At 39.1% G+C, this 27,239-nt stretch overlaps 1 protein-coding gene across 2 annotated transcripts in view; it reads left to right on the top strand.

Annotated features, from left to right (window-relative positions):
• The window catches only part of Grp170 (Grp170 co-chaperone), a 189,840-nt gene that overhangs the window by 66,662 nt on the left and 95,939 nt on the right, over positions 1–27,239 (top strand). For both annotated transcript variants that reach the window (XM_067155379.2, XM_067155378.2), the window contains exons 7-10: positions 2,449–2,598; positions 15,580–15,777; positions 20,166–20,344; positions 22,777–23,024. In XM_067155379.2, the coding sequence (XP_067011480.2) occupies positions 2,449–2,598; positions 15,580–15,777; positions 20,166–20,344; positions 22,777–23,024 (775 nt within the window). The remainder of the gene's footprint in view (positions 1–2,448; positions 2,599–15,579; positions 15,778–20,165; positions 20,345–22,776; positions 23,025–27,239) is intronic.

Raw genomic sequence — 27,239 nt, forward strand, 5'->3', positions numbered from 1 at the left:
TTTAGTCTCTTCCTTTTTTCCTGCCTTCGTCTATCATTTTATCCTGTACATGGCACATCAAGGCTGAAGATCTGTCGATAGCCTGTAATTGATCATTGATTTTCTCCTCCTGAGGTGACGATAGCAAAGTCCTGTACTGTTGCAAAATTGCACAAGAAATATGGGTATTGTCCCATGAGCTCCAACTGTCGGACCGGACTAGTCGTGACCATAGTGTAATGGAGAGGTCATAACTTGTCAAAAGTTTTCTGAGTTTCTGAAAAGATCTGGCCTCAATTCTGCATGAGATATCATGAACTAGGTCTCCGTCATCATTAATGTGATATCCCAGATATTTAAATGTTGCAACTCCCTCTATCAGGATCTTTCAGATTACCCTGAATATCATCTTTCCTACTTGATCGTTTTTACATTCGTTCTCAAGCCCCATGGCATTGCTGGTTTCAGTGACATTAAGCAATTCCTGTAGATTCTGAAGATATGTTGCAAGTAGGACAGTGTCATCGGCATACCTGATATTACAATAGAGTAAGTATTATTTGGGTCCACCTTTTCAATACAAAATGTAAAGAGTTTAAATTACGTAAATAATTAGGGACTAGTTTCGACCTGGTACTAGGTCATCATCAGCCTACAGCAAAATTAAAACACAAATACCGAAGAAATTAAACAATGTGAAGACACGTAAGGTCTTGTAAAAGAACATACCATGTGAGATATTGTGCAGCACTATGTTAAAAAACAACTCTATGAAAGGGATTCATAAAAAGTCCAGTGCACATTAAAAAGATGTTATCTCTTAGTTTATTTATTTATTTATTTATTTATTTATTTATTTATTTATTATACATATCTTGGATGTGAATATACGTTATACTTTTAGGTAGTACAATAAATGAAATACATTAAAATAACAATGTACAGTCAAAGCATGTTGCAGGTTTCCTCTAGCTCTCTGCAAACCAAAATGTGTTCTGCATCCTGTAGATTTCTGCAAACATAAAGCTTATCAGTGGTGGTGGTGGTGGTGGTGGTGGTGGTGGTGGTGGTGGTGTAGGGAGAGGGTGAAATGCAATTTCCTACTCCTGTCAGGTAACTCCAAGAGATATGCTCAAGGCCTCCATTTGACAGATGAATCACTATCAACAGCAACATTCAGGGTCTCTCATATAAACTAAAACCAAACGCACGGTGTTTGTACTCTGCGCTACGGTAGCTGCCTCAGCCGAACTTATGTTGCGTGTGGCCACCCTGCTTGTAAGCTTCTATAGGCCTACAATCTTAAATGACATCTTACTTTATCAAAAATGCATTGATCTGGAGCCACATTCTTTATGACACGAGTGAGTTCTGCCACTGTAATGTTTCTGAGTTCATTCGTAATGTTTTCTTTCAGCTCCTTCAATGTGTGAGGATTTGTTCGATACACTTTTCTTTCAGTTTACCCCACAAGTAAGATTCACACACTGTCAGATCTGGAGTATGAGGGGGGAAAATAGACCAGCACTGATCACTCTGTCTGCAAACACTTCAGAGATTGGAAGAAGGGAATCTTCTGCTGTATGAGCAGGGGCGGAATCTTGTTGAAACCATCCAGGTGATCTGTTAACTGATGGAAGAACGTCAAAATGTCATCTTGGTACCACTCTGCATTTACTGCCGTCTCGAAAAAAATAGGCACCAGTTATTCATCTTACACTAACAGCACACCAAACACCAATCTTCCTATCAAAATGAGGGACTTCATAAAGACCATTAGGATATTCCACACACCAATAGCGAGTTTTACGACTGTTCACATGAAAGATGAAACCAGAACTTTTACATATGAAAATAGTGTTGCATTGATAACTGTCTCACCATGTTAACAACTGAGATTCAGAGTGGTGACTGATGCTTGCCAGGTCGAACACGTCCAGGCTTCTTGCAAGGTTAAGACCTATCTGCATGCCTCCCATACTGCAAAACCCCAATCAGAGAGTAAAAACACTGCTTCAACGGTCTTATAGTTCATATGAGAGACCCTGTATACTGTTAATCCATATGAGCAGAGGTTGAGAACTAAACCTGAGCTTTTGACACACAATCCAGTTAACAGAAATGATACACCACCACCTCTTCTACCCTGACATCCAACGTTATGATGGAGAAAATTTTCTCAGCCAATGGGACTGGAACCAGCTAACCACAGTATCCCACCTTAAAGATGTGCCGGCTTATTGATAAACATCAAGCAGGCATTTTCTTTGTAGTTTCAACCATTATTCTTTGTAGTTAAGAGTATTTAGCTCTGAAATGTTTATTACGGGTTTATTACTTCAAGAGCTTTTATGTTAACTTCAAACCCCTTATACCTATCCCGACACATAGAATGAATCTATGTTACCTGAGAATTTGTGTTTATATAAATTTTTAACGTTTATTGAAAATATTCCATTATGTACCTAGGTGGAAGGACTGCTGGATGACCATGACTTCAAGTTATTGGTGACAAGACATGAACTAGAAGAGATGTGTGCAGATCTCTTTGACAGAGTCAAAGGACCTATTGACCAGGCACTCAAAACCTCTTCATTAGATATGGATGTCATCAGCCAGGTTGGTATATAACTTTTTTTCTTAATTAGAAATGAATTGTGAATAAATACTACCACCATAACGATGTGGATACTAGCTGTTATACCAGTCGCTGATGTGTGTGATTACATTTCTGTCGACCCCTCATTTTGTTGCTGAGATTCTGAGGCACGTAGGTGGACAGTCTCTCTGTGCTGGCAGCTTGTCGTGGCTTACTTCTTGTTTCCTGGCTCTCTTTGGCCCTGAGCTATTTAATTTATTTTGCTTCTGATCTCTTCCTTCTGGTATAAAAACCAAGTATTAAGTCAATATTCAGAAACTATAAAAATGTGTACAAAACATTTAAAATAACAGCTCCATAACAGCTCTCCATAAAGTTACCTATAGCCTCGTGGACATTCACTAATATTACCCCATTTTTCAACGTGTCAGAAAAAATATTTGTAAGAGTAATCTAATCTAAATCAGTTCTGTCGTGAGTAATTTTCTTGTAAAACCAACCCCAAAATAGATACATAGCTTTATGCTTTAGGACCGCTCTGAAGCTCCCCTCCTTTTGAATATTTTTGCACCACTTATCGCTAAGATGCCATTTGTCCTTATGCTGAACTTAAATGAAAATAACTCTATCCATTTTCTTGTGATGGTGCAAAAGAGAGACAAAAATTAAACTAAATCCAACATGGGTTATTGTTTTTCCTGTCCGGTATAAAAACAATCATTGAACCCCCCCAGTATGCTGGTCAAAATTAAAAAAGTTTCAGACAAACTATAGTGAAACCTCGGTCCTCCGTTTTTGGAGGGACCCCGGAAAAAAAAAGTACAACACGGGAAAACGGAAAATCCGGGAATGAATGAACCATCAACTATTTGGCTAAACATCACAAAAGTGAAAATTGTATACTTATAATCTTACAAACACCCCTAAACCAAACCAAACCAAACTACAGCCCCAATGGCCTTCGCCTACCAAGTGACCACTGCTCGGTCAGAAGGCCTGCAGATTACGAGGTGACGCATGGTAAATGTGACAAATCCTCTTGGCTGTTATTCTTGGCTCTCTAGACCGGGGCCACCTTCTCACCATTAAATAGCTCCTCAATTAAAGGTAATGGTGGAATGAGTGAACCTGGAACCAGCCCTTTTATCCAGGTAAAAATGCCTGGCCTCGCCGGGAATCGAACCGTGCCCTCCGGTTGAGAGGCAGACAAGTTAGACCGCGGGGCCTGCTTCAAACATTAATTACCGGTACGCAACTTAAAAATCTTGAAACTTTATATTTATTTTTACTGGGAAAACTTTGTCAGTTTCTTCTGAAAACTTCTTTCAGTTCAGCAACTTTGATCAGTCAAACTCTTCGGAAAATCTAACACCTGTAACGCCAAGCCGAACAATAATTGACCGCAAGTAGTTTTTAATTCTCTAATCTATTAAAATAAAGCACATTAGATACAAAAGCGCCCAACATGATGGTGAAATCCCTTCTTTTTAACGTTCCATTGTAATTTAGTCACTGGTATACTGTTCGTAGTCAGTTTATGGAAATCTTGTACCGCATAAATTAGGCCTACATCGACTTTTAAAGTTTATGTTAAACTCGAGAATATTGGTTTCGAATGTAAGTATCGATCTAAAGTTCTCAAATGCATTATATTCAATTCTGCCAGTCACCAATCACAATCAAATTGGACAGAAAAAAAATATACTTCCAAAATTACGGTTATTCGCGACCTTGACTCAGATGGAAAGCGCGCTCGCTGCACAAGTCGGTACGACTGCGAAATGATACAAAGTTTTTTAATGTAGCATGTGCAAAAAAACTGACTGCAGTTTTTTATAACATTTTACCACTAAAACGTGAAATTCCCAGTCTTATATTAGGATCAAAACAGTAATAGGCAATCCCAAAACATCCCATAACTTTATGTACAGTATGTAACGTTCTGGTCTAGATAACATAATCATATACGATAACATTAAAATACTAAATTTGTGTTACCGGTACTTAAAAAGGGGCAGTTTTGATTCCTGTCTGAAAGCCTAGTGACTATACAGTGCCCTGACGTAAGTGCCGAAAACCTGTTCAGCGATACTCTCAAAAAAAGTAAAAATAAACATGTAACCCTGGATATAATGTAGACTTTTTGCAAGTACAAACATTTGACGAAACTCATTCCGTCTTCAAATAGAGCTGCAAGTGATAAATATCATTGTTAATCTGTATTGAAGATACTATAAGTAGGATGCTAAAGGGTTTATTTTGCCACCTATTCAATACATTATATGTATTATAGTTATATGTATTGAATAGGTGGCAAAATAAACCCTTTTGCATCCTACTTCGAGTTGAGCTGCCGAAATGCGCTCTGTCTCCTTCCAATTGTTGTGGACACTCTCTTGCTTTCTGATTTCCGACAATTCTCTAAACAGTACCACCCGAATGCAATGTTAAGATAGTCCTTTATGAAAGTTCACCACCGATCGCTTTTCCAGTACGGTACAGTAGGCTACTTCCTCAAGTTACCGCAATGACGGGACGTTAACACCAAGATCTGTAATATGCCGTAGCCGTCCTTTCGTGAGATATAGTTTCTTGAAAAATGCATGATCGAGGATTTAACGTTGTTGGGACTGAAATTTCTGGATGCTTGATCCAGAAAATCCTTTCTTCGAGGAACGGATAACGCGGGATTTTTACCACGTGATTTAATTAGGATGCTCGCGGGACCACGTAATTTGAATTAATAATACGAGAAAACGTTTCTGGGAACGTATAATCGAGGTTCTACTGTATATATAGGTATAAAAGATGTGGTTCATTAAGATTGTGGCCTAAATTTACTTTGTTAAACAGAACTAGAGAGCAATCTTCTGATGCTCATCGAAGTTCAACTTGATATAATATACCATATTTACTCGTGTATTTAAACCTTATTTATGCCTTTGCTGGCGAGATGTAGTGTTTACAGTGCACTATGTCTTCTGGTACGGGCTAGAATAAATCTGTTACTTTCATTGACCTATCTCAGTCTCAGGCTTGGCTTTGACAAAATGAAGGTGACCGAGGTATGGGGTATGCTAGTAATACCATTCCTTATGCAGCCAGTCCCTGTTGTGAATGGTGCGAAAATATCGCTCATAGGGTCAGTTGGTGCATGCATTTCAGTAGGCTTCGGAGACTCATATGTAATAGCAACTTCTGGCTCGGTGAGGAAAGCAACGGGAAACTACATCACTTCTCATTTCCCTAGTATGCCTCTTCAGTGACACCTAGGCTATCTATGACAGCTGTTGGTGGAACTGTAGAGGATCAAACCAGCCTTCAGGCTGAATACCCAACATATTCGTGTATTAGACCCACTTGGCTTTTTGAGGCGAAGAAAATGAAAAAAATAAATCTCGTATAAAATACCCACCCCCAACATAATTCGTCAGAGAACAGTGATTCTGTTTCAAAGCGGCTACAAGCCTTATGCAGCTCTGATGACATTACACAAATTTGTGATTAGTTTCGTCCGTACGACCTACGCAATGAAAACGAGTCGAAATTATGTGGAACATCTGTGTTTTGTAATTAAGAAATGTCCGCCTCTGTAGTGTTGGCCTACTGCAGCTCATATGTCGCACAAATAGGTGAATAGTTTCATGTCCGACTCGCGCATTGCAAGCACACATCAGTCATGTAAATGTCTGTGTTTTGCATTTAAGAATGTCCACTAGTGTAATGGTTAGCACAATTAGCTGCCGTTCTCGGGAGGCTGAGTTCGATTCCGATCAATTAATATCTCGTAACTGGGGCCAATATAGGGTTTTTTGGGAGAATAGTGGTTTTAGAACGTGATAAAACAATCCAATCACAATTGTTTTACTTGCCAACATACATCATCATCATCATAGATTTTCCGCTCCAGCAAGTTGGGTGCAGATGTTGCGAGCCTCTTCCAGTTCGTCTTGTCCATCCATAATAATAATTTTTTTTATGTTCCCACTAAATTTCAACTGTGTTCAGAGACTCCATACAAAACATATAAGGGGAATGCATTAATAAAAAATGGGAGACAACGAACGTACAAAGTTAAACATTATAATAATAAAATATAGATATCCATAAATGCGGCAAACTTACCTGTTATTTATTCTTTTTGTTGTGGAATTTTTGACACTATCCGGGCGATAGCATACCTAACCTAAACAGTATAAACGGAAAAAAGACACATTAAATCCACCAATCAGTTCAAATTTACCTACTCGCCCTCCACCCGCCCCTCCTCACATATCCCTCCTCCAATCCCTGCCATCATAAGCTATACTCCTGCTCCCTCTCAACAATCAGTCTGGTGTTGGTATCTATAACAAGTGCATGTAACTTACGAACAACAAAGGGGTGAGTCTCATATAGCTTACCTTGATCTTCTTGCTTCCGTTATATTCTCAATTATTTACTTCAAATTATTTTCTTTTCAGACATTCACCTCCAAATAAATTAAACAGTAAATCACTACATTGATAATAAGGAAAAACCTATTCAAAGTACGAATGTTCTCCTTAAAGCTACATAAGTCTTGACCCATGTTACTATTGAACAAACATAAATATCAATCAAGTTGCTCATCTACACAGAAAAGGATACCAACTCCCAGATCAACTCTTAAACAATAGCTGCTGTAGAAATGACAAAATAGTTCGCCATCAACCACAACATTTTTTTATGTGTTATTGAGTTTAAAGTGTAGATAAGTTATTCAGACTTCATCAATGGTTTAAATTAAGACTATGGATTGTGTCATATCTGTGTTTATATCATTATTGGTTATATGTATTCTTATGTCTTCCAATTGGAGCATGGCTGAAGATGACCCAGTATATATGGGGTCGAAACTAGTCCCAGTTTTATAAGACAATGTACAAACTAATAGTATTGAATAGGTGGACCCTTCCTACCCTTTGATAGTGATCAGTTGTCAATACGGACCATAATGAAATTCATAACTTATAACCTAAACAGTGTGGTCTTTCTTATCTCACTTACAGCTGTTTAGGTAAGTCCTGATGTGATAAATGTATACAACAAGCATGAAATATACTAAAAAATAAGGGTCTGGCTTTCAACAGCCACAGTTATCAAAAGAATGCTTCCAGTCACTATGTACTGCATTTGGAAGTACAACTCATATGCTACTTATCAGCTGGTGGTTTGGCATGCTTTCAACAACAGTGCTTTATTCAGGAATAGCTTCCGACAGTTTGTCGGGAACAAAACTATTTTTTAAAAGTGAAAAAAGACGGGACATCAAATGCTCTCGGTCTCGATTGCAGTGCATGGCTGACGAGATGGCAGTGAAGATGTCACTTGGAATGACAACACGCTGGTAGCAGGAAAGTTAGCGGCGCAAGACAATTAAAATGAAAGCAGTGATCAGGTTTACTGTGTGGTAGGACTACTGCTCAACTGACAAGACAAATGACTGCCCATCGAGTTATTTTGTATCAATATTGCACACGGTAATATGATAATACAGTAAAACCTCATTAATTCGAAGTCGTTGGGACTCAAACATCGGACTTTGAATTACGTGATTTCGAATTGAACCGCCAATTCGTAATTCAAACGTGCCAACCTTTGCCGCGTTATGAAATATTCTAAGGCATGCAGTTAACCTTGATTCACAGTTTAAACCTTTCAAATGCCATGAAAAGGAAACTATTTTCAAAATGTATGCATCACTATGCAAGAAGGTGCATTTATAGTATTCAAATAATGCACTTGGATAACTCACTGACAAACATAACCTCACGCAGCGAAAGAAAGAATAAAAAGCACGATTCAAAGGCGAGGAGAAATCTATGCTGGCTCCCATGTGCAAATGCTTTATTCATTGGATTACTGTACTGTATGCATCTTAGATGCCTTGTACTTACACAGAAAGTACCCGATGCCCTTAAAACATTGTGGCTAATTGAACTTTCCTATGAATCTATCCTTATACGATTTCCCGCCATGGCACTTCTCTCGTACTTCAGAAATGTAAACGCTTGCCGCGTCACAAAGTATTCTAAGACCCATTAATGGATGCAATCACCTCGATTCACAGTTTAAACCTTTCAAATGCCATGGAAAAAAACTATTTCCAAAATGTATCCAACAAGGTGCATTTACAATGTTCAAATAATGCATTTGGATAAATCGCTGACAAACCATAACCTCACGCAACGAAAGAAAAATCACACAATTCAAAGATGAGGATAAATTATGTTGGTTTCCCTGTCCAAATGCATTAATTTTTTTGGATTACTGTACTGTTTGCATTTTTAGATGCCTCGTACTTGTATGGAAAGTGCCTGATGCCCTTAAAACGTTGTAGCTTATCGAAATTTCCTATGATGAGAGGATAAAGTTTCTCGCTTCCATGTGCATTGCAACACAGTACAATGAGCCCCACCCTTGTACGATTCCCCAACTGGTACTTTCTCCTCTAAAACCATAAGACAGTTTCATCAGCAATGACAATATTGTTCAGTGCCTACGAATTGATTATATGAGCCACGCTATTTCGTCAACTGTCGGCATTACCAGTGTTCGGGGATTCTGTTTTTCCCAAAGAGAATGGTTTTTCCGCACACTGCCTGCTGCGTGATATTATTCTGATTTCATTCTACTTTGCAATTATGCAGCACACTGTAGACACACCGAAGTGAGTGTAAGTGCAGAAAGCTACCCCTCCACGTGCCGGAACACGCGTTCTATCACGACGTGGATAATTTTTGAATTTAAATTACTCCGTAACATACTATGGTCATTAGAATTCATTATAGATAGGGCCCCATCATTTTTTATATATATAAAACAGAAATTGGTTTGATAGCTGCCTCGATTGGTCATAGGGAATGTGTCTGACTTACGGTTCCAAGTTCATGGATCCAATTCAACCTTGTTGTTTTCATTTTAGAATGTCTCATTTCTTTCTCATACCCCATATGCTCAATCTTCATTCTTTGAAGGACTAGAACTCTTCATTTTCCTCCTTCTAGGAATGCTAGAAGAGGCTGGCGATTCATCTTGAACAAATGCTTCCCTGCAGTACACAGAAATGTATTTTTGATTTTATATTATCGTTGTTTAAGTCATCAGTCTCTGGATTGGTTTGATGCAGCTTCCATGCCACCCTATTCTACGCTACCCTTTTCATTTCTACAAAACTGCTGCATCCTACATCTGCTCTAATCTGCCTGTCATATTCATACGTTGGTCTACCCCTTCTGTTCTTACCCTACACACTTCCCCTACACTAGACATCTATTCTTATCACTGCAGACTGATTTTTATGTAGTTAGTAGATAAATTTCCGTTCTCGTTGCCTGATCCCAATCGCCTTCAGAATCTTAAATAGCTTTGTCCAGTCAGCATTATCGAATGCCCTTTCTAGATCTACGGACACCATGTATGTGGGCTTCATCATAATCATCAAAATCATCATCATCAATGTCCCTCTCCAGTTTCTCAGGTGTGGTTAACAAGCCTCCTCCACTCCTTTCTGTCCTTCCACTTTTCCTGCTCCATTACTTCCACCACAGCCAATCCAGCTTCTCTATTGTCCTTCCAGTTCTGATCCATCCACCTTAATTCTTCTTCTTCTTCCTCTTCTTCTTAATTCAATCCTCTAAGATCAGACATAAAGTCGGAATTGCTTCACATGTTCTACATTTCTTCTGAAGCCAAATTGATCTTCTCCCAACTCAGTTTCAACTTGTCCTTCCATTCCTTTTTTTTTTTTTTTTTCCTAGTTGCTTTACGTCGCATTGACACAGATAGGTCTTATGGCGACGATGGGACAGGAAAAGGCTAGGAGTGGGAAGGAAGCGGCTGTGGCCTTAATTAAGGTACAGCCCCAGCATTTGCCTGGTGTGAAAATGGGAAACCACAGAAAACCATTTTCAGGGCTGTCGACAGTGGGGTTCGAACCTACTATCTCCCGAATACTGGATACTGGCCGCACTTAAGCGACTGCAGCTATCGAGCTCAGTCCTGCCATTCCTCTTTAAATACTACGTGTTAGGATTTTGCAGGCATGAGAAACTAAACTAATCGTGCGGTAGTTTTCACACTTGTCAGCACTTGCTTTCTTGCTGAAAATTGGATTGCACTTCTCCTGTCTCATACATCTTCAGTACTAAACTAAATAACCTCGCCATGGTGGTTTCTACTAAAGCATTTGGTAATTCACAGGGAATGCCATCAATTCCTGGTGCCTTGTTCCTGTTTGTCTCTCAAAGCTGTCGAATTCTCACCTCAAATTTGGGTCTCCCATTTCATCAGTATCAACAGCCTCTTCTTGTTGCAGAACCGTATCGTCTACGTCTTTACCTTGATACATCTGTTGGATATATTGCTGCCATCTTCTGCCTTGTCTTCTTTGTCTAGAAGTGGTTTTCCATCTGAGCTCTTAATATTCATACACCTAGTTTTCCTTTCTACAAATATTTCTTGATTTTCCTGTATGCAGCTTTTACCTTTCCTAGGACCATACAACCTTCATCATCTTTGCATTTCTCCTTCAGCCATTCTTCCTTAGCTGTTCTGCACTTTCTATCCACTTCATTCTTTTCTGCCCTCTTCATTTTTTGCATTCTTGTATTTTCATTGTTAAACAATCATGTCTAGTATCTCCTGAGTTATCCATTGATTCTTAGTTGATCTTTCCTTTCTTCCTAACATTTCTTTAGCAGCCCTACTGACCTCATTCTTCATGACTGTCCATTCTTCCTCCTTTGTTTCCTTCATCCTTTTCATTTAGTCTTTGTACAACATCTTCCATGAAACAATCCCTTACACTGTTTTCTTTCAAGTTGTCTAGATCCCATCGCCTTGGATTCCTTCTCTTCTTCAATTTCTTCACCTTCAGATAGCATTTCATGACCAACAAGTTGTGATCAAAGTCCATGTCTGCTCCTGGGAAAGTTTTGCAGTCTAACACCTGTTTTCTGAAGCTCTGCCTAATCATAATGAGGTCACTTTGATACCTTCCAGTGTCTCCAGGTCTCATCCATGTATACAGACATAGTTTGTGGTGTATGAACCAAGTATTAGCAAGGACTAAATGTGACTGGTGCAGAATTCAACCAGCAGACTTCCTCTTTCATTTCTGTGTCCCAGTCCGAATTATCCTACTACATTACCTTCTCTTCCAGTCTTCCATCACAACTAGATTTCTTGTCACCTTTTACATATTGTATTAAATCTTTTATCTTTTCATATATTCTTTTGATTTCATCAGCCGCTGAACTAGTAGGCATATAGACCTGCACCATTGTGGTGGGCATTGGTTTGCTGTCTATCTTAACAATAATCTTTTTACTATGCCGGTCATAGTAACTTTCCCGCTGCCCTATTTTCTCATTCATTATTACACCAACTCCTGCATTTCCCCTGTTTGATTTTGTGTTGATAGTCCTGTAGTCGCTTGACCAAAAATCCTGCTCTTCCTGCCGGCATACTTCACTTATACCAACTACGTTTTACTTTAGTCTGTCCATCTCCCTTTTCAGAGTCTCTAACCTACTGCAACGATTCAGACTTCAAACATTCCACACTCCGACTTGCAAAATGTTAGTATCATTTCCTGATGATTGCCCCCTCTTATATAGTCCCCACCCTGCGATCCGAATGGGGAATATGTTACCTGGGAGGAAGCCATCATCAGTACATCATTCATAGAGAGAGAGCTGCATGTCCTCGAGGGTTGGTTACAGCTGTAGTATTCCGTTGCTTTCAGCCATGTAGCAACACAGCTAAACAATGTTGAGTATTACAACAAGGCCATATCAGTCGATCATCTAGACTGCCGCCCTTGCAACTTCCGAAAGGCTGCTACCCACCTTTCGATGAACCATTCGTTAGTCTAGTCTCTCGACAGGTATCCATCCGATATGGTTGCACCTGCGGCTCGGCTATCTGTTTCATTGGTACACACAAGCCTCCCCAACGTGCCAAGGTCATGTGGTTCGCAGGGGAGGTGTATGTTATTAACATATTCTGGGCACTGCTATACTATCTGGAAAATGAATAAATTTGGAAATAAGCAAAAACCTGCTTGCACTCATAATTTTACTGAATGCCAGTAAATGACATGATTTCTCGAGTAGATAGAATAGTTATTATTTTTTAGATTAGCTAATGAGTATAAGTACTGACAAATGTTCGGTTTATCTACTGTTAAACTGACCCATTTTTTTCACCCTAGAATTATCGAGCAGATCTATATTCAAAATGAGTCTAGCAGATCTATTAGTCTAGTATAAAATGTGTTTTAATAAGCAATTCATAACAGTTTAAAAAAATTAAACCTGAAGAAGTGAAATTCTGTTCAAGCTTCGGGAATTTATTCTTTCAGACCTGCTTATCCCGTAAATTGCAGTTTGTTGGGAACCTGAACACTAACAACAAATTTAGGGGAATTTGCTATGCCTGAATGTGTAATCCCATCGCCACCACCTGTTGCTTGTGAATGAATCGCAACATTTGATTCATCCTCTACATTCACTTTAACTCTCGCTTCCACTGATTGAATCCTCATAAGATTTTTTCATATCTTTCTCTGGCAGTGGGCGGCATGGGGTAAACAAACAGCAGCTAGTGATGTTTGTTTCTCCTATTTGGACCATGCAAGGAAAATAACCTGTAGCAGCAGTGTTACAAAAAGAACACTTTCAGTATAGGCAATAGATCATGTTTGGCTGCAAATGAAGGCAAAACTGTACATGCCCAAATACGAACTGAAGCTGACAGTTTGCCTCAGTTATCAGGACGCAGACGTGCAGTCAGGCTGACAGGCTGACCATCCTGTGGATCTAGTGTACCTACGTTGATATCCATTTACAATATTTACTCACCTATAACACACCGCGCACCTTTTTTTGTCTTAAAAACTGGAGAAGATATAATACGTGAAAACTTCACGTATGGTAATTTAGTTTGGCATATTTTAAAAGCAGGAAATGGAGCATCTAAAAGTCTTCAAATCAACACACAAAATAGTTACGGTATTTAAATCAATATTTTATTTATCAAAGAGTGATGTTAGCACATTCTAACAGTTTTGTTTAAAGCCCCCTTGTGCAATGCTAGATCTGACTCGTTACACGACTAACATTGCGCCATAGCAATACAGTGCAGTGTGGAGCAGAGTTCATGTGGCAACTGCCTGAAATAAGAAATATTTGGTTCTATTGCAGACTGACTTTTATGAAATATATTTGTATACAAGTAGTAAAAATTAATTTCTCCTTGCCTTTTCTGCAATTGTGCTTCAGATCAGTCAGGGGAATTGTCGGTGTTGTCACTGCTTTCGTCGTCATATAGCTGGTATGAATCCTTATTTTTACTCTGTTCGTTCTTAAAACTTTTTTGGGGCGATATTTTCTCTGATTAGTCCCCACACACTTACAATCCACTTGCAGATTACACAAAAGGACAGTCACTTGATTTTACCACATCTTTTTAATCTATTGCTTATCGTTTACCATCCAAGTTACGTGGAACTTCCTAACATGTTCTTTGAATGGTTTATTTATGGAGATGTAAAATGGCTGTAAAATTGAAGCAAGGCCTCCTGGGATAATGGCTAGAAGGTGCAGTCATGTTCATCTGATTTTTAACAGCATCCACTAAGTGGCTGCGGAAACTGTCTAACCCCAGCATAGACTCCTCGTTCAGCAGGTCTCCTAGTCGATGTTCCCACATGTCTTGTAACAGTCCTTCATTAATTAGGCCTCCATCCAACTTTTCTTTTGTACTCGGGACAAGTATGCCCCTTGGAAAATCTTCTGTCGGTAGCATTTTCTTATCAGATTTGCAATATGGTGGAAACTTTGTCATCATTTGTCTGTGTTATCATAGTACATTGTAATTTTTCTCTTCTGGTAGTTTTAACTAGAATGCTTGATCCACCAGCTGCGTTGCGTGTGGTATTTGACGGAATATCAAAGAACAGTGGCGCCTGATTAGCATTGCCAATTTGAGATGCGTGAAACTGATGTTGCTCCTGAAATGTTGCGAAAAAGCGATGAAATTCAATCACTTTGCTGGTATAAACTGATGGAAGCCACTGGCAAATTAATGTCCTTCTTCTCAAAATTAGTCTATTTTGGTGCATAAAGCATTCTGGTCAACCTCTGCTTGCCTTAAAATCCTTCCCCGCAATACCAAGACTTAGTGCAATTTCTCGTGCTTTAAACTACAACATTTTGTGATTTATAGTGTTGCCATTCTTTTGCTTCTCTAAAGCACTCCAGAACTTTTGTGTCCACATTTTCATGTGTTGATTTCTTTGGACTGCAGAAAGATTTAATGTTTCCTTTGCTTCCAGTAATTCATCTTTCTGGTTATGCCAATCACTAATCATACACGGCTGCACTTCATAATTACGACTTGCTGCCCTCTCTCCATTTTCTGCTGTATATTCTAATGCATTTAACTTGAAGGCTGCGGTTAAACTTGTTCTCTTGCTCGTTTACACTCCTGCCTGTGTACTGGACACTTGCTAATTATGCACCACACCATGTCCAGCCGCGCGGTATGTGGAACCTGAAAACGTTAAGGGCATTGAGAAATAAATGGTAGGATAAGAAAGTAGCTAAGTCAAAAACAGTTGTACAGTTGGTGCAGAAGCCTGGGTTTTGCCGTTAACTGAAATGTTGCACTTGCTGCCTGTTCGCTCGAAAGATATTTGTCTGGTTAGTTTTTTCAGATTTGTTTTTCCTCCAAAAAGTCTAAAATTAAGGGACATATGTTATTGACAAGTACATATGGTATATTGGCTTATCAGTCTTATCTTCTCCTGTGATGCATCTTATTTCAAAGTTGACTCTTGTAAATTAAAACGTTAGTGATTATCATTCTTAACCTGCATTTTAAAATAACATGCTGCCTCTTGTCATCCCATTCCATCCTATTGTTATAAAAACCTGTGTAATAACTTCATCCTGTTGGTACTGTTTAATTTCCAGGTCATTCTAGTTGGAGCTGGCACTCGAATGCCCAAAGTCCAGGAACGTTTGATGAAGATTGTGGGAATGGAGCTGGGTAAGAATCTGAATACGGATGAGGCTGCTGCACTGGGGGCAGTTTACAAAGCAGCTGACCTTAGTACGGGTTTCAAAGTGAAGAAATTCCTCACCAAGGATGCAGTTATTTTCCCTGTTCAGGTAAGACTTTTTTCTATTACGGGTCCAGCACAGCAGTATCTGTTGTGTTTGGATACCCTGTAGAGTATGTAGACATTGATTGAAGAGGGTTGAAAAAGTTGCAATTTCACTTTACACCAACAGGGCTAGCAAAATATTACCAACATTATCATCCTAGGCAAAAATATCACTAAAAGTGTCTCATTTAAAGTATCTAAAATGCTGGCTAACTAATAGAAGGATGGGATAGGGTTGTGGAAATCAAAACCAAAATAGACATTGCAAGGAGTGTTCCTGAATTGAAAACATTTTGTGAGCAGTAGTGACCTTTAGTCTGAAACTTGTTGGCGTGTCTTGAAGTGGTGCAGCATGTCGTGAAGTGTTGTGTGTTGCCACCCTTGGGTAGATTGCCTCACCAAAGAGGACGTGCTCAGTCATTGCCAAAAAATTGTGAAGTCTTAACCTTCGCAAAATGCACAAAAGCAGCCTGTTTGTTACATTTTCACAAATGATAAATAAAGCCTGATACTCCTGATCATAGAAGGCAAGATTCAAGGGAAACGTGGACATGGGCAGAGAACATCCTTGGCGCTGAGGCTCCAACAGTGGTTTGGCATTCACAATATGGCAGCTGTTCGAGAAATACAAAATAAGAAACAAATTATTCATGGTGGTCATGAAAGGGGTGGTGTTAGTAAAACCAGATGAGCTCTATAGAGAAACTGAAGTGATGGATGATATTGGTGATTACGTGCGTGCTTTCACAAAACGCTGTATGATGGCGTCACTGCAATGACTGTACATGTGGAAGTACTGAAACAGGAACGCCCGTACATTAGCTTGGTGGAAAGCATGGATTGACGCCAGGGCGTGTACAGTCCATCCTCAGAGAGTATAAGAGACGGGTAGTGCAATAAGTTCATTTTAAAGTGGAACTTGCAGTTTATTCAAGAAAACATAGAAATTATATCACCTTTACAGATGAATGGTTTGAGTGTCCTGAAAGATGTAGAGAAGGCGTCGGCGTCGTCCCACGTCGCTGAACTCCTCACTTCCCACCAAGGTACCACGTCATCCCACGGCGGTTGTCGACCCTTGATGTTAAAGGAGACTCGAACCTGGGGTTGGTCGTCTGGTGATAGTGTATCGTGGAATAGTTGATTAGCTTTGTATTCCACCAAAGTCCCATGGAGTAGAGAAATGTAAGAGGTTCGCACAGAATATCCACCGCACTGCACTGCAAGTTGTGGTGAGACACTGTTTATTAACTGAACAAGTTCCACTGCAAATGGTGTTGGACACATATTACTTTGAAAAAAATAGATTCAAAATCACAGTTCTGTGAAAATAATCGAAATTAACACTGTTCATGAAATAGTCACTGGCAAACTCGAAGTGATAGGCAACGAAAAGAAAATCTGGAACTTTCTGAGATTCAACTGTATACAACTGCACTTAATCTCAGTGTGAAGAAGAGAAATAAATTGAGTCCTACGGATACAGTCTTTTGTACTGTTTGTAATAAGTACGGAGAAGCAAATAGAATGTTCTAACACACACACGTCGAAATATTTGAAAGTTTCTATGAAGACAGTAAAGGAACAGTTTGACTCTTAACACGCAGTCTCGCGAAAAAGAACAAAGTTCCATTAAGACACAGTCTCTCTCGAATAAATTCTCCACTGGGGCACAGTTTTACAAGTAGCTTAACACAATCTCTCAACAATAAATGTAGACAGTCTTGGTGAGTTAACATAGTCCTTTGAAAAGAAATGAAGGTGCAGTATTAAGCGAATTAACAGTCTTTGAAAAGAAATGTTAGCACAATCTTATGAAAAGGAATGTTAGCACAGTTTTTCACGAAGTGAATTAACACAGTCTTTTGGAAAGAAACATTGTCACTGTCCTTTACGACGCTAATTAATACAGTCCTTTGACAAGAAATGTACTTTCACTAGGGCACAGTTTTCACGAAATAACTTAACACAGTCTCTCGAAAAGGAAACAATGTTTCGCTAAGGCACAGTCTTTACGCACTAAGTCCTTAGGACAGCACAGTTTCAAAAATATCTAGCAATTACTGTATAGTCTCTGCAATACGAAATTCACAAGACTAAAATATGTAAACAGCTCGACAGATCGACATTACAAATGAACAAGTTTCCTGTTTGTACGCGAAGTTAGAGTCCGATGAGAATATGTTCAACACTTGTATCGCGTATTTTGTATCACTGGTCTTTAGCCGGACAGAGTAACAGACTACTACCACAGCTGGCCCGCACGGTGTGGCAGCTGGTACACGACGAAATCACACACTGACCACTACGGGGCTGGCAAGCTCCTGCCCTAGGTTGGACGGCCAGACTGAAAATATGAGCCTCTTGAAAATTGTATAACTCGGCCATCCTTCCGCCGATTTTCGTGAAGTTTTGGGCAGTAGTATTTGTTATCCGGGCCTACAAGGTGATGTTCTTCAAATCACGATCTGACATCCCATTCGTGATATGACATCGAAACGAATGGAACATTCGATCGTGACGTCACTTGGCCTTGGCTGTTACTCTGCAGCGAGCAATCACTTGCACACTGTCACCCATTATGTCTGCGCGCTCGGCGCTCTTTTTAAATCCACACAGTCGGGTGTTAGCGCGTTCTCAAGAAATACATGAACGGCGAATGCTGACAGGGCATTCCCGTTTCAGTACCAATTAGAATTTACGTCAACAAGTCCTGCTGCACACAGAAAACTGATGTATAAAAAGTTCTTTTCATGCTTTGCAGAAGCAAGAAGGTTGAAGCGGAATATTTGCAATGAAAGTCTGAGACTGTGGGCCTTGGAAATTTCTAGAGAGATTTCAATGGGACAAAATACTGGTCAGTTGAGTCGCTTCAAGAAAAGTACAGAATCAAAAGTATTTACATGAAGATCAGGAAAAGATAATCACAAAGAAATTTGTAGGACCAGCTACAGAGTGATTTTTACACTATACCACTTCTTCAATATACAATACGGATCAGAGTGGTTTAGTGTGCAATATGAAAGTGGAAAGGTCTCTATTGTTTGTTGGTGAGAACATACAGAAACAGTTGTTCAATCGGTTAGTACGCTCACCCATTCATACACAATTATGCCTACAGATAGTATGCCCGGTACTCTTTTCCTGAAATAAAATGTACTACAAGAGGTGACTGAAACTTTTGGCCTGAGAGTTTCCAGAGAAGTGCTTCATGCTGAAAATATAATTAACACAGCCACAAAATCAGGGAAAATGAGGAAAAAGGAATTAAAGTATTGATTTAAAGAAGCCTTCCCATTTGCCGAAGACAAGTTTTCACTACTGTTAGATTCCAGGACTCCTTATAGTGATTAAAGCTTTCTTGAAGACATTCCTCTTGACGGCAGTATAGAAATTCTCCAGATTTCTACCAGCACTACAGGGTAAATGTAGCTCTTGGATAAGTTTTTCTTCCAGCAATGGAAGGCTTTGTATCAGTGTTTAATACACATTGTGCTGGCTTGTGAAGACTTTCAGTTTATGTTTATCAGAGAAACAGTATATTGAAAATGCACTTCTCATTCATTTTCAGTTTTCTTCCCCACAGTTCAGGGACATGATTAAATACTTGTGGTTTGCAACCAATTGCACAACAGGGAGACCTCCAGAGTTCAAAGTGCCTGTGAAATATTGTCTTCAAACAAGTAATGAAATCTGTAAACAAACAATGTGGCCTTAAAGTACATATTTATTGTCGCGTGGTGCCATAATATTTGTTTTTGTCATGCAATTAACGCACCTCATTTATGTTTAACATTCGTTCCTAAACAATGCAATAGCATGCCAGTTCATTCTGTGTCTCTCCAGCACAATTGCAACTCCACTCCGCTGACTGCCGTGCCAGCCAGCAAGATACAAGGGTTGCCCAGTACCTGCATTGTCACATGGATTTTGAATCAAGATTTCATTTGAATCAAGATTTCAACACCTTGCAGTTCAAAATGGCAGCTTAAAATTTTGTACATTGCTATTTTATGGTCCCCTCATCCTCTGAGTAATTGCAGTGTGGGTTTTGATATGACCGTTTCGACAGATCCCTTGTCGCAATAACTTCCTAAAGCTCAGTGGTCTGAATTTGAACCACTTTACTTTAAATTCAGGCTTATGCTAGAATAAACCAGTTTGGTAATCAGACCAGGAGAGAAGGGAAAAGAAACTAACCAGCAAAGTATAGTTAAATGGATAGTCTGATGGTTTCCTTGTGACATGCCCATTTGTAAGAAAATGAGCACACATCCATATCATCTGTGAATTACAATTTTTTGAATAGTATTTAACTTCATGCGGTTATGAATGTCAAAATTAAAAATTTGTCTGCTTGGCTGAGGAAAAGTCTTATTGTCTTTATTTCAGGTTGTGTTTGAGCGAGAAGTAGAGGGGCAGGCTTCCCCAAAGCAAGTACGTCGTATCTTGTTTGGGCCTATGAATCCTTACCCTCAGAAGAAAGTGCTTACCTTCAACAAGCATCAGAATGACTTCACATTTTATGTTAACTATGCTGAACTGGACCATCTACCACCAAGAGAGATCCAGTAAGTGTAGAATAGAATGTTTTTCTGTTAACATTATTGGTAGGTCCTTCTCTAGGAAAATAAAAACATATCATTCATCAAAATTAGTTTTGTAAGGCTGACTGTATATAGCACAGTTAATTTGATGCTCAAAAGCTCAGAAATCTGTATTGTTGTTTCTTTCATCTGTTTAGTCATGTAGGGTTCTTGGTTATCCTATGGATCATATCTCCATTCAGCTGTACTCCAGGCAGCTTCTTTCAGCTCGGTGGTAATCGTACCAGGATGTCCTTCGACACCATCTAACCAACGTGATCTTTACCTTTAAGTTAATCTCCCCCATCCCATTCTGAGGAGGACTTCTATTGTCTGGGAAGTATTTTTCATTGTGTAGCCAAATGAGGGTAGCTTTTCTCATATTACCTTCCAAGGAAATTTTTGACTTGATCTGGTCCAAGATTTTCTTATTTCTAATTCTTGCTGTCCGTGGTATTCTCTCTTGGTAGACATTGCCAATGCCAAAGCTTAAATGTATCCATCCTTTCTGATGACCAAGATGTTAGGCCCTTTCAAACCATCATCAACCTTCTCAGGCCAGCTTTCTTTGGGATCAGTGTTCCACAGCCAGCAGAATTTAAAAAATTTACTTCTATCACATAGATGTGAAGCTTCCACAGTCTGTTAAATTACTATTTAGTTTTTTTACTCCATCGTTGGAATATTTCAGTAAGAATATGTTGTATTATTGTATGTCATATGATTAATAATTCAGTAAGAAAGTAGTTCTGTGATTGAATTTATATTATGTGCATATATAGAATTATATAGAATTTGCGCAATTGAATGAATATGTTCCAAGTACAGTAGAACCTCGATAATTCGAAATCGGTTAATTCAAAATCCCACGTAATTCGAAGAAGCTCTCGTTCCCGAAAACATGAGATACAGTTTTGCATGTTATTTAAATTGTTTAATTCGAAATACGGATAATTCGTAATTCGAAGTACAATGTCGGCCCCATTACCGAAATTCAGACTTTTAATTCGAAACTGCCTTTACATTTTAAAACAATAGTATGTTACAGAGTAATTTCAACTTGAAATTTATCCGCGTGATCATAGAACGTGGAGGGGTAGCTTTCCGCACTTACACTCACTTCGGTGGGTCTACGGCGCGCTTCATGATTGCCAAGTTGAATGAAATCGGAATTCTTTTGTATTCAACCTTTTATGGAACGCCGTAATATCACGCAACAGGTAGTGTGCGGGAAAACAAAATGCGCGAACTCTGGCGATGCCGACAGTTGACGAAAAAGCGTGGCTCATATAATAAATTCGTAGGCACCGAACAATACTGTCATTGCCGATGAAACTGCATTGCTTTATTTTAATGTGAGCCCAAACGGTCTTATGGTTTTAAAGGAGAAAGTGCCAGCCGGAGAATCGCATAAGGGTCGGGGATGGGGGTCATTGTAGTGCGTTGCAATTGCAATGCACATGGAAGCGAGAAACTTTATCCCCTCGTGATAGAAAAGTTCGATAAGCTACAATGTTTTAAGGGCGTCGGACACTTTCCATCCCAGTACAAAGCATCTAAAAATGCAAACAGTACAGATATCCAAAAAATAATGCATTTGCACAGGGGAAGCAGCATAATTTATCCTCGTCTTTGAATTGTGTGATTGTTTTTCTTTCGTTGCGTGAGGTTATGTTCGTCAGTGATTTATCCAAGTGCATTATTTGAACATTGTAAATGCACCTTGTTGGATACATTTCGGAAATAGTTTTTCCATGGCATTGGAAAGGTTTAAACTGTGAATCGAGGTGATTGTATGTATTAATGGGTCTTAGAATACTTTGTGACGTGGCAAGTGTTTACATTTCTGAAGTACGAGAAGAGTGCCATGGCGGGAAATCGTACAAGGATAGAGTCATAGGAAAGTTTGATTTTAAGGGCATCGGGTACTTTCTGTGTAAATACAAGGCGTCTAAAATGCATACAGTACTCCCATGAATAAAGCACTTGCACATGGGAGCCAGCATAGATTCCTCCTCGTCTTTGAATCGTGCTTTTTTTTTTTTTTCTTTCTTTCTTTCGTTGCGTGAGGTTATATTTGCCAGTGAGATATGCAAGTGCATTATTTGAATACTGTAAATGCACCTTTTTGGATACATTTTGGAAATAGTTCATTTTTCATGGCATTTGAAAGGTATAAACTGTGAATCAAGGTTAACTGCATGCAGTATCGGGACTTAGAATATCTCGTAACGCGGCAAGGGTTGGTACATCTGAATTGCGAATTGGCGGTTAATTCGAAATCACGTAATTCGAAGTCCGATTTTTGAGTCCCAACGACTTCGAATTAACGAGGTTTTACTGTAATGATAAAAGGTGGCGATTTTAAAGTTTTCTTGTCAAATTATTTGGATCTCATACTAGATCTTTGTTTGTAGAGCTTTGGGCCCTCTCAACATCACCAGAGTTGATCTCACTGGAGTAGAAGAAGCTATCCGTAAAAATACGGGTCCCAACATAGAATCAAAGGGCATCAAGGCTCACTTTGTGATGGATGAGAGTGGTCTGCTGAACCTAGCTAACGTAGAACTTGTGGTAGAGAAGACGTTGACTGAGGAGGAACTGGCTGCCCAGGAGGAGAGTCCACTGTCTAAACTGGGAAATACTATCAGCAAGCTCTTCACAGGTATGTATATTTTACATGTTTCTTTGTGTGAATAAGACTAGATACCTACAAGTTTTATGTACACCAATTTATTGTTTTTTAATTTAAAAAATTATTGCCAAATGGACTGAATATCAGGGTTCTGCCTTTAGCCCATTTGTGTTTGCTGGGAACATAGATTGTCTTGTCGAATAAGAGCTCCATCCCCATTCCTGTGGTGAATTGTATTTGCTGATGACTTCTTATTTTATAGTATCAGCAAAGTATAGCATAAGTGAAATTGGGCCATTGGAGAGTAGTTATGGAAGACAAGAGGCCTTAACCCTATGCCATTCCTAGTGCTCCAGAGCGCTCCAGTTTTATGTACCTTTAGTGTGCTTTTCCTTAACATTTAATATATTAACCAAGGAATAGATTTTCTTTACTAATATTATGGCTTGGCTGCCATGCTGAAAACTCCAAAGAGCTTGTTATATGCGCGATCATTAGAAGTGTGTTGACCTAAATATTTAAAAGTCTCATAGAAACCACGGTGCCTTCCCATGACTCGGCAAGCTATCAGCATCTTGTTGACGGTCTTTCATATGTGTATTTCACAAGCAGACCTAGTTCATAAACATCGTATTCTGGTTGGAGATTATTTACATTAAGTTCTCATTATGTCCTCTACTTATCATGGAGAAATGTTGCAAGGTTTGAAAGAATGCAGAATTGGAGTACATTAGAAATTAGTGAAGATAGTAAACTTTCTAGTAGAGGTTCAGAAGAATATTCTTATGAATGTAGTAGTAATAATGATTCAGAGAATCATAAAACATGAACAAAAAATTTTGTGAAGATTGAGAGACTGGGCTACAGAGAAATGTTACTATCACAATAATAATTCTAATGAACAGGAAATATGGGGAAACAATGCTGTTTCAAATCATGATTTACCTTCCGGGAGTTCAGAAATTTATGTATTCCTATTTGTTGCAATGCTGTGATTTTCTCATAAAAATAAATATCATACATACATATCTTGTGTTAGTTGTAAGAAATCTACATTTAGGTTATGTGTTGGTAACCTAGGTGTATTATTCCTTGAAGAAATTGAGTCAGTTTGTATACCTTGTTTTTTTTATTCTTTGAACTGCTAGCTGTGTGTGATTTGTAGTTGTGGGCAACAATTCGCAATGAACGATGTGTGTGATGAAGCTGGTGTTTTTGTCGTAAAATTTGTTTGCCTGAACTGGTGTTACAAGCTGAAAATGAAGATACATCAACAGGTTATGGGCCCAGAGCGCCGCAGTACATTCCGGACAATATAAGTGAAATGGAGTAACAAGAATTAACGGACAAAGCAATTTGTGACATTATTAATGGAAAAAATGGCGACTTCATGGACCGGGGAAGAAACACTGAATAGGAATGTGGCTAAGCTTACAGTGGAGAACTGTTTTTCGTGGGCATTGAAGGTGAAACAAGAACTGTTGTTGAAATATATGTGGGAATCAGTTATAGGGTATGAGGATGCGCCAGATTGTCAGTTGCCTCAGACAGAAACTAGACAAGTGTGAAGCAGTCTTAGGGCTTATTTTCAAATATGTGGGAGAAAATTTTAAAAGTGACATTGCAGATATTGAATTTGCGAAAAAGGCATGGGAGAAACTGGACGAGTTGTGCAATGACGGAGAGCTAGTGAATGGTGCTATGACCTTGAGACAGTTAACTCATTTTGTGAAGCCCAAGGACATGAATGTGCAAGAATACTTCGCAAAAATAAATCAACTGTGAAGGAGAACGAGTAAAGCTGGATACGAGTTCACAGATCAACAAGTTGCTGGTATGATCGTCGGAAATCTTACATAGGAATATGCAGGTTGTATACCTTCCTTGGAAGCTGATTTGGCGAAACTGACGATCTCGAAGGTGAAGGCGATATCACTTGCTGAGGAAAGCAGAAAGAAACTTCAGAAAAATTGAGGAAAGGCTTATGACACTGGAAAACATTAGGAGAATGAAGCTCAAGCCATGGCTGTGCAACAAAAAATTTATATCAAGAAAGATGATGTGGGACAAGGAAAACAGTATAGTTGCTACAATTGTGCTAAACAGACACATCTAAAAATTGTCGCAGTACCCACAAGTGCTTCAATTGCCGTAAGTCAGGACTTGATTCTAAAGTATGTCAGAAAATAAAGAGTGATGACTCATCACAGGAGAGTAAATCAGGGAATGCGAGTAGAAAAGTAGTAAGCTCGGAAATTATGCATGTACTAGATAAAGCAATGAGCATGAAAGTTTCTGTAGGAACTGAGAAAATTAGAGATTGGCTGTTCGATTCATGTGTGTCCCATCATGTGTGTCCAACGGAGATGTTTATAGACATGCCAACAAATGTGACTGGGAATGTAGAAATAAGAGATAACAGTAAACTGGATATGAGATATATAGGTAAAGTGAAAGTAAAAATAGACATGATACTGTATAGGCTTTTGGGCTTATGCCGTGTCAAGAAAATACGGTGAAATTCTTTAAATTTCGCAGAAAACTGTGCTCTGCGTCCTCGGAAGAAATATCGACTGTCCACAAGAAAGGCTTCTTAAACAATGACTCTATAAAATGTAGAGTTATAATAGAAGTGGAAATAGTACGTTCATTCGCCCTCAGATGGCTCCCAGGACCTGGCACAATGCTAGTGCTCAAAGCGGAAGCTGATCGAACCATAGAATCAGTCTAAGCAGTTCATATAATGTGTGTATGTAGCATATGACGTTGACAGGTGTATGATATAGACACAAGCCTGGAATGAAACATCCGGCGACGAGGAACGTACAAATTTGGAAAGCACAAAGACGAAATAACAATAGTGAAAGGATGGGGATGGGAACTACCTATGTAAATTCTTAGTGGCTTGCAACCAGGTATTACTTAATTAATAGCCAGTGTCCCTGTTGAAAATTGTTAGGATTTGTACGTATTTCCACAGCTTCCCGTATAATCCTGGACCTGTAGTGTCTAGTGTGGGTAAGAGCTCAAGCATCTTGGAACGTGACATCATGACCCAACGATAGAGCGTGCTCAGCTATTGCCGATTTGTCTGGTTGCTTGAGACGAATATTACATTCATGTTTTTTGATAACGGTACCAATGGACCGGCACGTTTGGCCGATGTATACCTTACCGCAAGTACAGACAATTTCGTATACCCCAGGATGTAAAAGTGGGAACATTTTATCCTTGGTTTCACTCAGACTGTGAGCAAATTTAGTGGTGGTGCCAAACACAGTTTTTATATTGTATTTGCGGAGGACCTTGGCAATTCGATCTACTAATTTACCTGGTGTCATTTAAGCTGCTTTAAAAAATCCGTTACTTTTTTTTGCACTCTCCTACAACTTATTTTCTTCTTTATGTCCATTCTGAGCATTCTAATTACAAGAATGTCCTCTTGCTCCAAGAATTCCAATAACTGTTCAGCTGGCTCCAGTGTGGTTGTTTGCGACGCACTCTTCTTCCCCATTCCCCTCACTTTCACTCGTTACTTCACAACTGACTGCCGAGTTCCCGTTCGCGCTTTTATGTACTATTTCGTCATCAGTTAAAATGTGATACCCATGCAGTACATCGTCAAGTATGAAGCCACTCCTCAATGTTACTTTCATCCACTTCTCCAAAATGAATGTTATTTTCAATAGTCTTCAGGATATCTTTGATCATCAATCCTTCATTTTAATCTTCATCAGTGAACCCATGAAAATCGTTGGTGAGCTCTTCAACATCAACATACAGTTTTCTCCATGTTCTAGTGATATTCTGAGTGGTTGCTAGATTGCATGATTTCTGGGCAAGATAAAGCACTTCTTTAAGATTGAGTTTTTCCCAGAACTCAACCATTGACGTTTCTTTGGAAAGTATGCGCCCTAAAGGTCGTGATGACTCCTTGGTCCATCGGCTGAATTAATGAAGTAACATGGGGTGTCAAATGGGAAACAAAAATGTTTCCATCCTCTGATTTCAACTCTTTATCAACAGGGTGAGAGGGTGCATTATCAAGAAAGAAAAAACTGCCTTTAATGGGAAACCTTTGGACGCCAAGAAATCTTGAACCCGCGGAACGAACTTATTATGGAACAAAGTCCTGAAAATATTGCGTGTCATCCATGCAGATTTGTTGACAATAATCTACTGGGAAATATTTAATCGCTGCTCCTTTGAAAGAATGCAGATTTTTTATGACAATAATCTACTGGG

Source organism: Anabrus simplex, chromosome 11 (genome assembly GCF_040414725.1).
Source record: "Anabrus simplex isolate iqAnaSimp1 chromosome 11, ASM4041472v1, whole genome shotgun sequence".
NCBI lineage: Eukaryota > Metazoa > Arthropoda > Insecta > Orthoptera > Tettigoniidae > Anabrus > Anabrus simplex.